This window comes from Budorcas taxicolor, chromosome 16 (assembly GCF_023091745.1).
Source record: "Budorcas taxicolor isolate Tak-1 chromosome 16, Takin1.1, whole genome shotgun sequence".
Taxonomy (NCBI): Eukaryota; Metazoa; Chordata; class Mammalia; order Artiodactyla; family Bovidae; genus Budorcas; species Budorcas taxicolor.
Window position 1 is genome coordinate 20,898,967 of NC_068925.1, and position 17,735 is coordinate 20,916,701.

Genomic DNA, 17,735 nt, shown 5'->3' on the forward strand with positions numbered 1-17,735 from the left:
TTAATGCTCCTGCTAGTCTGAAATGTTTTCCTGTTAGTCCTTTTTAGTGACACCTCCCAACAGTGTGTTTGTGTTTTCAAAACCAACTCTCCCAAGTTCAGTGTATTTGAAACACACAGGTTACCATGATTTTCATAAAGAAAATAGGCATTTTCTTGTAGAATCAGATCCAGTTCTACTTGGACCATCTGTAACAAAATTTGTATTGATTAAAAGCTTCAGTGTTTCAAAATCCTTTGTCAGGGCTGCATTCTAACACTTCTAGCAAAATCATCCAAATAATTCCATATATTCTAGGACATTCTTTTCAATTTTTTAAAAAAAAGAATATTTAAAAAGGTATATTATACTCAAGAGCATTTTCATGCATGCTCGGGGCTTCTGTGCTACACCTGGTACCCTCTGTTTAAAAATATTTGTACACACACACACATATATTTGGTTTATGATCTTAAGTTTAAAAACACTTCTAACTTAAAGCAAATTTTCTCACGGCCAAAATTCTGTGGTATGTTAAGGCAACACCATTAGTACATTGGGACATCTTTTTTTTTTTTTCTTTGAGGTTGTACAATTGATGGAATAGTTAATTATTAATGTGACTGGCATCTGTAATGAAAAAGTGAGTGTTCTTGCTTTTAGGCCATAGAGCAGTATGTAAATCTCTTGTGTGGCTGCAATCATAACATTCCTGCAGCTATGGTGTCACCTATTGTAATTTTTCTGCTAATAAACAAATTTGAACTAGCCAGGAATCCTAAATTTTGAGACTCGTTGTTTATCTCAAATATACTCCAGAGAAATCGTAATGCAGTCCTGCTTTGAATTTAATTTAAACAGGAACAGGCAAAACAAATCTCTATGGAGGACATTTGACAATAATAAAATATTTCTCCCAGCGGGTGAGCTGGTAGCAATTGTATTGTTGCAATACAAGCTCACGTTTCAGTAGGTCATTACCATCATAACAAGCCCTTGGACCAACTGGCATGGACATGCAACATTGAGCCCCTGATGGGCACATTATTTCAGACCTTTAACTTCATGGAGAACAAGACAAATACTCCTGGGAAAGGAGGATTATATTTTGAAATCCCTTTCTTTTCTATTTTGTTTCATAATAAGATGCAGTGTACAATCAATCTACTGCTACTTGTTTCATTTTGTTTTTTCCACACTACCGAGGGGCACCAGAAGCTGGACTTAGAGACTTGAAAGGGCCAGAAACAATGACTTAAACGCTCTATGTCTATTGGACTCTGGAACTTTCCATTTCATGCGTACATCACTGTGGACGAAACGAAAACCTTAAGCATTGCTCTCTTTTGACAGTTTAATCACAAAGTAAATTTCACAGTAACAAAGTATACCTAAAGTTTTTGCACAGGCCCAAGAACAAAATCTTATATTTCAGTTCCATTTCATTTCTACCTCTTATCTACATCAGCAACTTGCAAAAATAGAGGTAAGGGGAATCATTCCAATAAATCAATTTTGTTTTGTGTTGGTTTTTCGTTTTTCAGTAGGAAAAAAAATAGGTATTTTTGAACCAAACCTAAATTAATTTTAAAGCACAGGATAGGGCCAAATGAGCAGGATTTAAAAAAAAAAGATTGGGCGATGTTCTGCTCAAGTTTTTAGCAGTATTTCCGTTCTATCTCCATTATCTGGGGCATAACCAGAAGATGTGGCTTGGGAATTATCAAAGAAAACGTGTTCTCCACACTTGTGCTATGCTGCAGAAGCATGAAGGTATGAGGGGGTGGATGTGAGGGGGTGGGAGAAAGTGGTGTTGAAAACCATGCAAATACATTTCATTGGCATTGTGAATTAAAAAATAAAGAGGTTAAGTCCTTTCGTCTTGATATTTTAAAAGAAGATAGTCTAAAACCTCATAAAAACTCAGAGCCAATGTCTGAAAAGGCTTTTTATTTTTTAGGACATTCCTGGCTTATTTGAGAAAAGTATAAAACTTTAAAACAGTGGTTGCCTCATCTTATCTTTGCATTAGGATCACCTGGAGATGTTTTTTCAAAACTGTTCCAAAGCCCAGGCCAATTAAACCCCAAATTTCAGTATGAGCACCAGGCATTTTTAACACTCTTCACATGATTCCAATATTCTGCCAAGTTCCATAACCACCATTTCCAAAAAAACAAACTCCTTTATACACAATAGGTAAAATAAAAGTGATACCTTAACATAAAAACAGCCCATTTGTCAAAGCTCCTCATTTATATATTGAGAAACACGTGTCAAAATCCTATTGTGTTATTTTTCTTTTACACCTGAGGCAATCATGATAAACACATCAGTACCAGCAAAGTCACTCTGTAATAATTCTAAATTATAAAAGCCAACAAGAGAATTTTGATGTAAAAGTTTTCAAAAGCATGCGTGTGTGTGTGTGTAAAACACATACTTTGAAATGAGAACCTATTGGAAAGAATTACAGGCAAAATTTTCCTTCTTAGGTTTGTCTCTTGCAGGGTCTCAATTTTACCCAAATATTTTGAAATTGTCCAGAGTACAACATGTCACATGCAACGCTGGGCTATCGCCACTCAAAAGACATTCAATCAGGAAAAGACAAGTCTGAATCCTGTGGCCAGCTAGTGTACCTTAGTGATTTAGGTAATTGTGCGCCCCTAAATCGGATGCAGTGTTATCAGCTTGTTTCTCTAGAGAACCGGCCACCTCGGAAAGGTGAGAAACACGGTGGGCAAACACAGTGACAGGAGGCCATCCAGATAAGCCGAGAAGCCAAGGAAGCAGGGATTAGCACCTCGGAGACGGTGCCAGGAGGGGCTGGTGGATGAACGGCAGACGTTGAGCAGCAAGGGCCCTCACCTCTCTGGAAGAAAAGAGCCAGGCAGGGCCTGCCTGCGGTCAGCAGTGCTGTGTAACCCTCTTGAATTCCAAGACAGCTCCCCAACCCCAGCCTCACCCTTCTAGAAGCTCTGCAACTGATGCCCCCTTGGGAAATCCTGCCGGGCCCTCTGCCTGGCGCTGCTCCACGGACCCGGCAGCTCACCGGCTGCCAAGCTCAGAGCCAGCACCTGATTTAATTGTGGGTGGAGGAAAATAATAGGTTATCTCTAGCAGGTTTTAATAGGATCTTAAAATAGGGGGAAAGTTTTCTGTTATGACATTGACACAGAGGCGATGATTTGGAGTAAAGTAGGATGATGTGAGATGCTTTAAGATTAAATAAGAGCTATATAAAGGCTTGTCAGAATGAATTCTAATGTGCTTGAGACACTTTGCATACTCTTAAATATGCAAAATGTCTCTTGGCACCCTAGAATTCATTCTGACAAGCCTTTATATAGCTCTTCTTTAACCTCGTACCTTATTTTTAGGGAACAGGTAACTCAGAGGTATTCGCTGAAGGAAAGCCACAAAGGGCAGTGTTTTATTGATTTGGTTCTAAAGTGGGGGGAGGGGAAAAAAAAACACCATACGAAAGAGCAATCAAAAGTGGAAGCATGTTTAATATTGCTCTACCGTCATCCTGAAAGGCATAATAATTTGAGTTACACATCTGAACTGATTGGAGTTACAGAATCATATCTCCTTTTTGCATTTAACAATATATACAATATAAAATAAATACATTTACACAAATGGACATTTGCTGGAGCACACAGTATGGTACACATCACAAAAATATACAATTGATTGCTTTACAGATGTGAGGCCCATCTACAGCTATAGACAAGGTTTTATTGTTATTATTATTCTTTTTACTACTGGCTATAATGCAACTCCTGGATTATTATAAGCAGTTTAAATTTTTTTTGTCCTTTTACGATCTTTGCACATAAGACTGCCATAAAATGTTTTCCTAGGCAGGTAAACAGAGACGCTTAAATAATTAAAATACAATCACCAACACTCATTTTCTCTTCTATAAGAAAAATAGCAGTTTTAAATTTTTTATATCTTTTATGTTATCATTTAAATGCAAAATAGTGGAATAAATACAACAATCTGATCTGATTGAAACACAAGTGTAACTACAGGTAGTCACACAATCATATTGCTTAAATAAGAACCAACCTAAAAGAAGCGAAAGGAAAATTAAAATTATATGGCTAAAACATACACCTTGAGAACTTTCCAGTACTTCACATTAAGTAAATGGTCTTGCTTGAAACTTGAAAAAACTTACCTCCAGCGAGGTTTAAGATGAAGCGTTTACCCTAAAGCCCGTGCAATTCTTTTAGATCTAAATTTTAGTTGTGTTTTCTATTTGTGAGATACTTGTTCTTTTGTAATGTGGAGAAGTCAATTGAACTGAAAACTAAAAATTGTACTTCATTCTTTTTACATTTCTCCCTCTCATGTTTTCAGTTGGCTGGCTTTTACTTCTGAAGCCCAAATACTTTAATGTGATACAGTGAAAACAATGTATATATTGTATATATTTTATTTATATAGATAGTGTGGTTGAATAGTAGTAACTTAAACCCTGCACAAACTTTCTGGAAAATAATCTTTTGAAACACTTACATATATAAATAATCTTATAGAATCAGCACCTTTTTTCCCAGGAGTTGTATTTTCCATTGTTATTTTTTCAAGGGATGTGCCAATTTCTGAACTCCTATCACAGCTATAAATTTCAAGTTATTGACCATCTGAATGAATTGCTAATGATGATTTATCTAGAATCACACTACAGTCACTTCTCTACTGAGAAACCACAATCTACGATATAGTCCCATATAGCTAATGATAGATACACAGTATTCCTAGCACTAGGCTGATGAAACATCAACCCAAGGTATTTTGTTTAAAGCACACAAAGTAGCAATAGTTTTGGAAACGTGTCCGCACCAAAAAAGTTTTGCAACAACACAGAGCGAGTTAATAACAACATCTGAGAGATGATTGAGTGAAAGCCATATATACAGCATTTAAAAATTAGACTTATCTATATTCTTGAAATATTCAAAGTTTTATTTCTAAGCTATACATTGGTATTCTATAATAAACCATTAGAGAAATTATTCCTTGTTTTGAAAATATTATTATGATTTTGATGTGTATCTGTTTGTAATGAATACTTGTTTGGAGTTTCAATCTCTTAATTATTATTAGGAAGAACCTTATTAATGGTAAGGAATAGAATATACTACTGTAGTCTCCTGAGGAATTGTACATCCAATATTGTCTCTAATTCTACCCTGTGTCTAAAAGCACACACCACAAGAATCCAAACACCACAAGAAGAACAAGACAACAGTCTTTGAATGCAACATAAAATTCAGAAAAGCACAGCAAACATGAAACATTGAAAAGCTGAACTACATTTCTTTTGTTTGTTAGGATTACAATTTTAATTACATCTGTGTACATAGAATAAGACTGTTCACATAATACAGGGAGCAGCTACTAACACTGGTCCATTGGTATAGCATTTGATGGAGGTTACTGTTTATTGGTTATTCAGCGATTGTAGATTTCGGGGGCATCTAATTGATTTCTTCATTAGATTACACCTCTTAACAGTCTGGAACCTGACTGACTTTCTTGCTGTGACAATACTGGTTGAAAAGCACATAGATTGGCTTAGCTCTTGGTAAAAACTGCAGATTAATTTTAACAAACATTCCTAAATGAATCAACTCATAGAGACTGGGTTTTAGAATTTGGTCAGGCGTCTACTGTCTTTGATGTTTGTTTGTTTGTTTTTTCCCCAAATCCTGGCATTTGCCTTATTGCCTCTTAAGTGAATACTGGCTCACAGCTCCTTCAGGGATAAAGTCTGTAACTTTGCAAACAGGCAGTATTTCATTCCTAACCACCGTGGCAGCTAGAAATCCTATGGCAACTGGACCTCCCAGGGAGAGAGGTGCGCTCCTGATCACTCTACGGATCTGTATTCCATATGCAGTGACCACTCGGAGTCACTGCAGGTGTAATCTAATCCTTTGTGTCAAGTGAACATTTAGGTAAACTGGAGCTCATGTTAAGAAACTGATGTTTGGGACCAGACTGGCACACAACATAAATTGCATCCGTGAGAGTATGCACCTTCCTTTCAACTATTGCTTGAGTAAGTTAAATTCCCATATTAACAAATGGCTGAAAAGTGGTAAAGCTGGTACAAAAAAATCTCCATTTGTAAGAAGAAAACGAAACATTTTTTAAAAATCTTCCTTCAGGATTCATTTGTCCTTCATTATTGTTCATAATTGTTCAAAGCCAGCACAAAATTGCAGTATTCTTATTTCTCTTTAGTATTGCATGAATGAATAAAGCTTAAACTATTCCCTGAAAAAGTTACATAGTAGCTAAACTAACAAATACCTGGAAGACTTGAAAAAACAATTAAGGAATCAAATGGCTGTAACTGATTTAGATGGAAAAGCAATGATAAGAAGCAGCCGATGCAACGTTGCTTAAGTCATCTAATTAGAGGCTGCTCCCGTGGAATCTAATACTGCACTCAGTCAATTTGTGTGTGTTGCACTGTACTTTTAGGTACGTTGGTTCTGTCTCTTTGATTCCTTAGTCATTGGGGACGTTACGGTTCACAAGAAGTTCACTGGTATCCATATTATGGATCTCCATCCTTTGGCAGGGCTGGCTTCCATAGCTCTCCAATTAGAGACCTCTTTTAAAAGTTCAGCAGCAGAAGGAAGGAAAGAAGGGAAAAAGGGTGGAAAAAAGGAAGGAAGGGAGAAAAGAAAGAAGGAAGAAGGGAGGGAGGGAAAGAAAAAGAAAGGACGGCAAATGTTCTTACAACTAGAGATATTAAAGTTTAAAAGAAAATGGAAGAATAAGATCAGGCGGGACAAGGGATACAGAAGGAAGGAGGGAAGGAAGAAGGAAGGAATGAAGGAGAGGAAGACTAGGGAGGGAGGGAAAAAATAACAAGGAAAAAGAAAATGAGAAAAGATACGGAGAAAAGATGAGATCAAGGGAGGAAGAAACTCATCAGGAAGATAGGGAGAAATCTGAAAGCTGCTTCATAGTCTTGCTGCTAAATCATCAGTGCAGTCTTTGTTGATTTTTGACGTTGTTAACTAAACTCTTAAGTTTCTTTGACATCACTCTTGGGTTTATTTTCCCTTTTTCAGCGTGCAGGATAGGATGGCCCCGGGAAGCCTTTAGTCAGACCTTGGCCTCCAGCATTTCCAAAAAAAGTTTGTGCATGGGGACTTTGCCTTCCAGTTTGATGTTGTAGAAATGCTGCACAGCCTTGGTGGAGGTCTGCCTCAGAAGCGGCAGTGTCATCAGCATCTTGCCAGCCCTGCGAGGGTCTTCCATGTGCTGGCCGGCCTCATAATCCTGCAGGGCCTCATGTAAGACATCCTGAAGCTTCTGAACAGCTTCGACATCTTCTATGTGCATGGAGTCTACAAGCAAAGCCAAGAAGATAAACAACAATGTTAACAATAATAAAAAACATGGCACTTCGAATTGTGAAACTTAAATCTTATTCTTGAACTTCTCTATGCTGTGAATTGCTCGGGGATTTCCAAAATCTCCATTTTATTTTTCTAAATTTCACTGCAATAGATAATTTCCAATGCTGACTTAGGACGTGGGAATTACTACAAAAATCCATTATTTCAAACATGTGGGTTTTTCCCTCTGGAGACTGAGCAAGAGAAGACTTTAACAGAATATAGTCTTGGCGGTTTTATTCATTATTTCATTCATATATTTATTCATTCATTCAACAACAACAAAAAAATTATTCTAAGTGCCATAGAGGTAATGTTGTCTAAAATTCAGATCTTGTGCTCAAGAAGCCCATATTTCCCAAAAGGGAAAAAAAGAATTTGATAACCAAAACTGTAAGATATCCATGAAAATACATTGAACCTAGTACTATGTTCCATTGTAAACTATACACAAATCACAATAAACTGCTCATCTTTCCAGAATTTTTAGCGTTCTCTTAGCAATTCATTAAAGCATCCTTACCTAGTCTGCTTCTTTACAGAAAAACACATGAAGTCTTTAATGAATTCTGAAATACTTTTCACATTTGTGAAGGCGAACTTTGCCCGCAAGTGACTAATTTAAAAATCTAATTCAATCAAGCAAGGAAAGGGTTAACAGGGTTGCCACAATTACTCTTGCGAGAAATGTGAGATGTGAAGGAAAAAATAAAAGTTACAGCTCTAGCTCTAAAACAGACACTTAATTATATACAAGTTTGAATCATTTAGCACGTTTTATTGATTCTGATGACAGTTTATCTGTTAATTACACATAATGGAGTCTTTGGGGGGGTTCTTCATGTTTAATAATTCTACTTCTCTGAGAATGCAGAGCTCTGAGATATATGTAGTTAGCCTAATCTTTCATATAATTCAAATATCAGATCACATGCCCAAAAAGAGAGAGGAAATGTAATTTAAAATCAAGTAGCTAAACATATGATGAAAAAGAATTACGGCAAGGTAATTAAAAGATTGACGGCTATAACCAGTAAATGCTTTTAAAACTTCTAGGTATTTTCCTTACTGTTTTGTTTTGATTTTACACTGCCATTTTAAAGTTGTTTCATCTCATCATTATGAATTGACTATTGATAACAACAGATTTCTTTAAAGGAGTTTTAGGGGACTTCCCTGGTGGTCCAGTGATTAAGACTCCATTCTCCCAATGCAAGGGACAAGGGTTTGATCCTCAGTCAGGGAACCAAGATCCCACATGCGGCAACACGCAGCCAAAAAATTTAAAAACTTGAGAAAATGAAAAAGAGCAGAAAAATGTAACTAAATCATTTCTTAAATACTTGTTTTTGGGTGTGGCCTCTGATAAGCACTTTTATGAATTTTAACTCATTCATTTCCCAACAGCCCTGTGAGTCAGGGGGCAGTGCTGGTAAGTGTCAGAATAGGATTAAACTCAGGTGTCTTTGAATCAAAGTATGTTACCAGAATTTATAACACTGGACATGACATTTCCTTTAAAAAATAAAAAATGAAAGAGTTGAAATTGTCCTCTGAGCTCATCTCACTCAACTTTCCATCTTCATCAAAAATCTTGTCTACAGAATTTCTAATGATGACATTGCCAGTTGCATGGATAGCTTTCTACTTAACAAGGAAAAAGAACTAATTGTTAGAAACGTCTTCTTCATATTTTCCCAAATCTCTCTCCAACTCGCATCCTTTGGTCCTGGTTCTAACTACGGAAACCATACAGGATACATTTTCTTCTTCGACATGGCAGATCTTTAAATGCTTGAAGTCAGCGGTACGGTCACCTCGGCCCCCACCCCAAGTCTTGCCTTCCCCACTGCTCTTGCCCAGCAGGAGATATATTATAGAATGTCACAGGAAATGAGGCGAGGACAAATAGCAGAGAGATATGCTCACAAACAGCAATTAAGACTTCAAACTATTCTTTAAAGGCGGTGATTTAGCTTGAGAGATTTAAAAATGATTTAATCAAATTACTATGATAATTTAACTTCCCATTTACAGAAAAGATTCTAACTCATTTTAGCTTAACCCATTCTCGGATCTGCTAATATTTTAAATGCAAACTCACTAAATCTGAACTACTTAATTAGACCATGATTCAGCTGGCAGACTGCTGAAGAAAATATTAATCTCCATTAGGGATCCTAGTTCAAGTTCTGGCTCCGTGGCTTTAATCTCTGTTTTATTCTTGGGGCTAAATTTATACATTCATGCCAAGCTCAACAGAACTGGCATTACTTTATGTAATTATTTAATTTGGTTGTTGGTACATTTTTTTTAACTTCATGTTTTAAAGGAAATTGTCCCAGTATTTGCGCTGATGGGAACCAACTAAACTTAATAATGGAAACCATAGGTTTATAAACTAATCAGACAGGGCAAAACTGAACATTAAAAACACAGAGTGAGCTGCTAAGAAAAAATAAACCTAGGATTTCTGGGTTCAAGCCCAGACCCATTAAATAAGAAAACTGGAGCAGCATGCAGGACATTAGTATTTTTGAAAATCTAGGTGATTCTATGGTCAAGTCAGAGTAGAGAATTTGTCAAATAGACAATAAGACAATTGGAATTCTAAAATAATCAAGATTCCAAAAGACAACCAGAGTTCAAATGATATATATAGCCTCAACCATATGTTAAGTTCCAACATCTAATAATAAAACAGAAATCTTTTGTTAAATTTCAGTATTTTCCTCCATGAAGTGGGGCCGTAAAGGGACGTATCTAACTCAGATCATTTACTTTGAGAAGACAGCTAAATATCCTTATACTAATAGCTGCAAAATGCATTGAGACTTAGAGCTACAGCAAAGGAAGATTTTTATTTTTACATCTTATCTGGAACAGAACACTGTCCTTATCAATGGTAAAATTATCCATTACTGTGGCATTAGGTACAGCCAAATGCCCACGTTCTGTTTGGAACCTGTCTTCAGGATTTGTAGCTCATTCTTGGCAATATTTTCTCAGTGATGCCAAATCTTATTTTGAGGATGGAATTGAATATTAGACATAGACGAAGAATATTCAAAGTCAAGCCTGATACACATTATAAACCGATACTCAGCCATCTTTTCCATGGAATACAGGTGTTGATTTTCTTTAGTTTGTAAGCTGCCTACATGAAGAGGGGCAGTAAGGGCTCAGCCAATGTGACGCTCTCTCTAATCACCGAAGCAATGAAATGTAGTATGATGAAAAAAAGAAGTGAGCAAAAGCCTACTTTCTAAAAGCAAATTTGTGTCTCCTAATTTTTATATACGATTGTAAAGAGTCTAATGAAGTGATCTCAGTTAACCAGCTGAGATATTGAAGAAACTGTGTTGCCCACCATGGCAAAATGACTCTTGATTAACCCAGTTAGACTTAAAAGTTTTCAAAAAGGTGCCAATTATAAAGTTTTGATTAAAAATCAGTAAACTATATTCCAGCAAGTTGGTAGTTGTGGCACCAAACACTTTTAATCTCTCCAAATCTGCACATAACAGAACAGAGCAACTAGATAGCAAAACTGAAAACCGCAGACAGCACTTAGCAAAAACACGAAGTGACAAGATATCCAAATCACACACACACACACACACACACACACACAGAGAATTATAGTCTGTGTGTGTGTCTGTGTTCCTAGCTCTGTTCACTGAAGAGATTCAGGAAGGATGGGTCAACCTAGGGATGTAGTAATGGGTACCACTGGCACCCAAGCTGTAATCAGATTCCAAGTCCCAGCCAGGAAATATGAAGGAAGAATATGGAACACCTTGGGCTTCCCTGGTGGTGCGAGTGGTAAAGAACCTGCCTGCCAATGCAGAAGACAGAAGAGACGTGAGTTTGATCCCTGGGTCGGGAAGATCCCCTGGAGGAGGGCATGGTAACCCACTCCAGTATTCTTGCCTGGAGAATCCCATGGGCAGAGGAACCTGGTGGGCTACAGTCCATAAGGTTGCAAAGAGTCAGACATGACTGAAGCGACTTAGCACACACACACATATAGAACACCCTGTCATGATAACTAGGAAGGAGAGTATCCACACCTACTAAGTCGTTCAAAAAAGATTCCATACGCTGACCTGCAGAGGTTCCCACTGACGCTAGTGGGGCAATTTAAGAAGAATTATAATTGCAACTGATTGAAACCCACTGAATCTGTTAAAATACAAGTTTTTATAATGACACTTAAAAAAGATAAGAGTGCTGTTTCATTATCTTGAAAACTTGTAAATTTTAAGTAGAAATAATCAAGCATTTATCCCTTTTTCCCACATTCACTTTGTGACACTGGTAACCAAGGAAGAGAAAGAATCTGTTTGTAAAAGTATCCCCACTACAGAATGAAAAATGAAAGGTTACGATACAAATCACCATGGATTTAGGGAAAGAGTTCCAATGGCTGCTGGGCTGCCCTGGTGGCTCAGACAGTAAACACTCCGCCTGTGATGCAGGAGACCCGGGTTTGATCTCTGGGCTGGGAAGATCCCCTGGAAAAGGGAAGGGCTACCCACTCCAGTATTCCTGCCTGGAGAATCCCATGGACAGAGGAGCCTGGCGGGCTACAGTCCACGGGGTCACAAAGAGTTGGGCGCGACTGAGGGACTAACACTTTCCCTTGCTTCACCAAAGGCTACTAACATCACACAAAAAAGTGAGACAGCCAGATATCATGTGTCTGCCCAGGAATAACATGCCACCCACAGGTCTAGAAACTGAATCTGATTATGCTGTTTGGATCCTGTTGCGGGTTTGCACGAGATGCCAAGGCCAGAGAAATACGATGAGCTGCCCCTACAGGGTGTAAACTACAAAGTTGGCACCGTGAGGAACTCTGCAGGGCAAGTGTCTTGGCTTTTGCAAAAGACAAACTCTAAGAAGGTGAAAATGAAAAAATAAATTTTACATGGAAAGAGACTCCACAGATCCATAAGGAGAAGACAATGTTTTTTAAAGGGCAAGACTAAACTATCAAGTCTGGGGATATACACTGAGCGACAAAGCCATTGTAAAAAGGCAACTGTAAAAGTTGGGAGGAGAGTGGTTACTTTCATGGAAAGGGAGGGATTGAGATTGGGACAGACACAACTTGACCTTGTTCATTGTGACAGGTAGCAAAATGGTCCCAAAGATATCCAGATTGTCCATCTCTGCAACCTGAATGTTACCCTGCATGGAAAACGGGACTTTGATATAGGCCAGTATCCTAGATTATCCATGGGCATACAATGAAATCAAGTGTCCTTTTAAGAGGGAGGGGGCAAAAAAAAAGGCAATGTCACCACTGAAGCAAAATGGTACAGGAATGGCTCTGAAGATGGTGGAAGGAACCATGAGCCAAGGACTGCAAGGAACACCACAGAAGCTGTAAAAGGCCAGGAACCAGATTGTCCTATAGAGTTTCCAGAGGCAGTGTGGCCCTGTACACACCTTATTGTTAACCTGGTGAAGCTGATCAGGACTTCTGACCTCCAGAACTGTAGGACAATAAATTCATGTGGTTTAAAGCCACCGGAGCTTCCTTGGTGGCTGAGTGGTAAAGAAACCTCCTGCAGGGCAGGAGATGATGGAGACATGGGTTCAATCCCCAGGCCGAGAAGATCCCCTGGAGTAGGGCACAGCAACCCACTCCAATATTCTTACCTAGAGAATCCCATGGACAGAGGAGCCTGGCAGGCTTCAATCTATCGAGTCAAAAAAAGTTGGACAGAACTGTCATTTACGCTTTCAAGTCACATATTTGGTTTTATATGTGTATGTGCGTGTTAGTCTGTGTTTTACATTAAAATGGTGAGAGACCTAGAGAGAGGTAGAGAGAAACCTGATGAAAATGTCATTTCTAGAAAGGAGTGAGTTGAGCGGAATTCCTATCAAGACTACAAAACCAGTTGGCAGAAACACCAAGGAAGCTGCGCATATATCAAGCAGGGGGGTGGATCGTAACACCTTGTAGGTCTTTTCTAACCCAGAGAATTTGTAATTCTAATACTGGAAATAAAAATAACTCTGGGGAGACTGGGCTTGACATGTACACACTACTGTATATAAAGTAGATAACTAATAATAACTAACTAATAACTGACTAATAATGGGGATCAGTGGTCAAGAATCCAACTGCCAATGGCCAACTCTAATCCAACTGGATATGCAGGAGATGTAGGTTTGATCCCTGGGTGGAGAAGATCCCCTGGAGGAGGAAATAACAACCCATTCCAGTATTCTTGCTGGGAAAATCCCAAGGACAGAGCAGCCTGCCGAGCTACAGTCCATAGGGTCGCAAAGATTCGGGCATAACTGAACACACAGCAGTGATCATTGAGCATGATAAGAAACATTGGAGAACCAGCTCTATTTTTACATAGGAGTTTGAAAGATCACAATATGCAAATAAGGGTTGCATTAAATCAAAAAACAATCTACTTTCCTAATATGGCTTCAAAAATAAAATAATCCAAAGAATGATGGCAGATTTGAGCAAAAACTAAAAAGAAGTAGAAGAGATGGAAAGGCATTAAGTTTGATTTTTTATTTGTGTGATAATATTAATTATGGCTTCGTCTGGGTAAGAGTTGAGAATAAACTTCTACCTGCCACAAAAGACCTATCCATATTAATTTCTTACAAAATCTGGTAAATATTTTGGCTCCAACTATTTTTGTAACTTTCCCGAGTGGTTTTATACCATAACTCCACAAAGAGAGTAAGAAGATAAAGGAAGCGTAAGCAAGCACATGTGTTCACTAGTGTCCAACTCTTTGTGACCCCATGTACAACAGCCTCCCAAGCTCCTTTGTCCATGGGATTTCCCAGGCAAGAAAACTATAGTAGGGTTGCTATTACCTCTTCAGGGGATCTTTCCAACCCAGGGATTAAACCCACATCTCTTGTATTGCAGGAAGACTTTTTTACCACTGAGCCACCTGGGAAGCCCAAGATACAGGAACTGGGGACAAAATTCAAAATGAAACTGAAAATATTAATTTAGGCTGGCAGATCTGAAACTGCACTTGGTAATGTCTTACTCACTGACCACTTTAAAGACGTGGGATATACTTATTTGTGAAACAAACAGCTTATTGATAGCAAGGGACACAGGGTCCAACTCTCTGTCCTCAAGCAGTCTCACATCTTTTATCAGCTCGCTTCTGTTACCCATAGAACTACACTGGAGATGTCTACCCAAACAGGCAGATTGTGGAAATCTAAAAAGATTTCCTGGCAGAGGCTCAAAACGAAAATAGAAATGTCTACAGAAAGATACTAAAAATGGATAATCTCTTGTCCATTAGCTAAAACTGTCTCCTGTGTATCAAATCAGCAAACTCCATTAAAATTTTAATAAAACTGTTTGAGGACCCAGTAGATACTAAAGAGTTCAAGAGCTGTTTTTACTCTTTACTAATTGTTCTGATCTGTGAAGATGTTAATATTTCTCTATTACACATTCAACACAAATACACACCACACATGAAATCTAAGACCCAAGTCATTATCCTCTTTTAAAAGTAACTGAGAGCTAAAATTTTAGGCCAGTTAGGAGAAATAAGATGTTATTTAATTCATCTGCCTGATTTTACAGAGAAGAAGCCATGCATTCTTAAAGGAGACAAAAATCTGAAATTGGAGAGTAGGGAAAAAAATCTCTGCTTTAAGGTAAAACGCATACACACATAGTACCTAAATAGATTACACACAGTATTTGTAATATTACTTCACTGGGGACCTATTAGGAAAAAAAAACATATCTAAACAGCCTACCCTAAGGAGAGTATGTGGTGCTGGAGAAGACTCTTGAGAGTCCTTTGAACAGCACAGACATCAAACCAGTCAACCCTAAAGGAAATCAATCCTGAATATTCATTGGAAGGACTGACACTAAAGCTGAAACTCCAATACTTTGGCCACCTGATGCAAAGAGCCATCTCAGAAAAGACATGGAACAGACCACGATGCTGGGAAAGACTAAGGGTAGGAGAAGGGGGCGACAAAGGATGAGATGGTTGGGATGGCATCACTGACTCAATGGACATGAGGCTGAACAAACTCTGGGAGATAGTGAAGGACAGGGAAGCCTGGCATGCTGTAGTCCATGGGTTCTCAAAGAGTCAGACATGTCTGAGTGACTGAACAAGACGAGTGATCATGAAAAATAAGATTGAGAAACACTAAACTTGTATGAGGTTCCAAATACACTGGTTAAATATGGCCCCCATTCCAGTCTCCAATAGAAATCATCAACTTTTTAATCCCTGAAATTACACCACATTCGGTACATATACCATTTGTATTTGAGAACAAAATATTGTCATGAGATGAGGATAATCACTCATAATTTAAAATTGATGACCAAAATATCATTTGCAGCTTGATATCAATTTGATGTTATTACTCCAGAAGTGGGATTCCCAGATGGCACAGGGGTAAAGAATTCACCTGCAATACAGGAGATGCAGGTTTGATCCCTGGGTCAGGAAGATCCCCCAGAGAAGGCAATGGTAACCCACTACAACAGTCTTGCTGGGAAAATCGCACGGACAGAAGAGCCTGGCAGGCTACAGACATGGGTGTCACAAAGAGTCAGACACAACCGACCTTGCATACATGCACACTCTTGAAGTACTGTGTCTAAGCAAAAAAGAAAACTCAACTTGAACATGTAGATTCTATTTATTCTCAAACAGCCCAGGGTTAAAATTGCTCTAGGTTGGGGGTGGATCTGGAGTGGCAACAGTTGGCATGTGAGGGCTGGCTAGGGAACTTGAAGCCCTTGTGACTTAAGCAAAGAGAATGATCGGACTGAAAGTAATTCTTAATCTTACACTGCTTTTAATCTTGCACTGCATTAAAGTGAGTATATTACCTTGGGGCTAGTGATAATAGTTTTCAATAAATCTTAGACTAAAGAATCAAAAGAACCAATTGAGAGAATAGAATCATATGCTATAATCTTACCTAAAATGCTTACAGTACAGTACTATCTTACTCTGTTTATGTCTCATGAAGACATAAAATGAATTCAAGAGTCACAGAATTCCCCAAATGGAAAGAATTCCAGAGATCAGTCAAGACCTCTTGGTTAATGTGTCAGAAAGCTGGGACCTCACAATGCCAATGTTCAAATCGTGACCTAGATTCTCCTTTTAAAATTTAATCTCACAAGATGTATCAGGGGAGCAGCATTTCTCAAGAGATTGTTGTTCTCTATCCAAAATAGAGAATATATAGTTGAAATGAGCCTATAAAGTTTCTTACCTTCAAATATAAGTGGAATAATTATTTAGAGTTTTCAAATATTAGAATATCATAATCACAGTATTGTTGTTGTTGTTTAGTTGCTAAGTCATAGCTGACTCTTTGCGACCCCATTGACTGTAGCCTGCCAGGCTCCTCTGTCCATGGGATTTCCCAGGCAAAAATACTGGAGTAGGTTGTCATTTCCTTTTCCAGGGGATCTTCCTGACCCAGGGACTGAACCAGTGTTTCCTGCATGGGTAAAAGGATTCTTTACCACTGAACCACCAAGGAAGCCCTAATCACAGCATTAGCTCACAATACATTGGGATTTTTGGCTATGTACCTAAAGACAAGGAATATACTTTCAACTGCTTTCTGGTGTTATAAATATTCCTGAATTCATATGTGACAGAAACATAGCTACAAAAAATATGACAGCCATTATCAGGAAGCCAATTCCCTGTTTCCCAAGCATAAGCACAACATTTATAATTATTGAATAAAGACAGGTGTTTAAAATAAGCTGAAATTTAGATTAATGAGACAATGGTTGTTAACACCGACAGCCCGAAGGAGAATGCTGAGATATTATAACAATAAAGTAGATTTTTTTTCTCCACAGAAAGTCTTTTACATTAATCTAAAATTTCTAAATATGAAAAGAAAAATTTACAAACTTTTTGGTATGTTTATGAGAAGTATTAAAATATATTCACATTGATGTGTTTGGCAGCCTAAGAAACACTGGTTCCTAGCAAGATCGAATCTACGACTTTATTGATGTCCTTCAAATGATGGCTAAAAAATGGAGTAAAACAGCATCATACTGGCAGTCTCAAACAAAATGACTTTCTGAGTGGTTTATCTCAAGCTAAAACAGTAGGCCTTACAGGTTGGATGGATGAGAGAAAGCTATATTTACACGACAAAGGAGAGGTGACACCATGTAGACATTAAAAAGTCCTTATAGTGCTTAATCACTACTCCTTCATTACAGACTCTGATTCTATTAATTTTTCTTGGTATTGAGAAGCTGAAAAATGTTACAGTTAC

At 38.1% G+C, this 17,735-nt stretch overlaps 1 protein-coding gene across 1 annotated transcript in view; it reads right to left on the reverse strand.

The window, feature by feature from the left end:
* Positions 1–6,336: 6,336 nt before the first annotated feature.
* Positions 6,337–17,735, reverse strand: part of ESRRG (estrogen related receptor gamma) — a 242,584-nt gene continuing 231,185 nt past the window's right edge. The window contains exon 7 of the mRNA XM_052653923.1: positions 6,337–7,370. Coding sequence (XP_052509883.1) covers positions 7,126–7,370 — 245 coding nt within the window. The 3' untranslated portion in view covers positions 6,337–7,125. The remainder of the gene's footprint in view (positions 7,371–17,735) is intronic.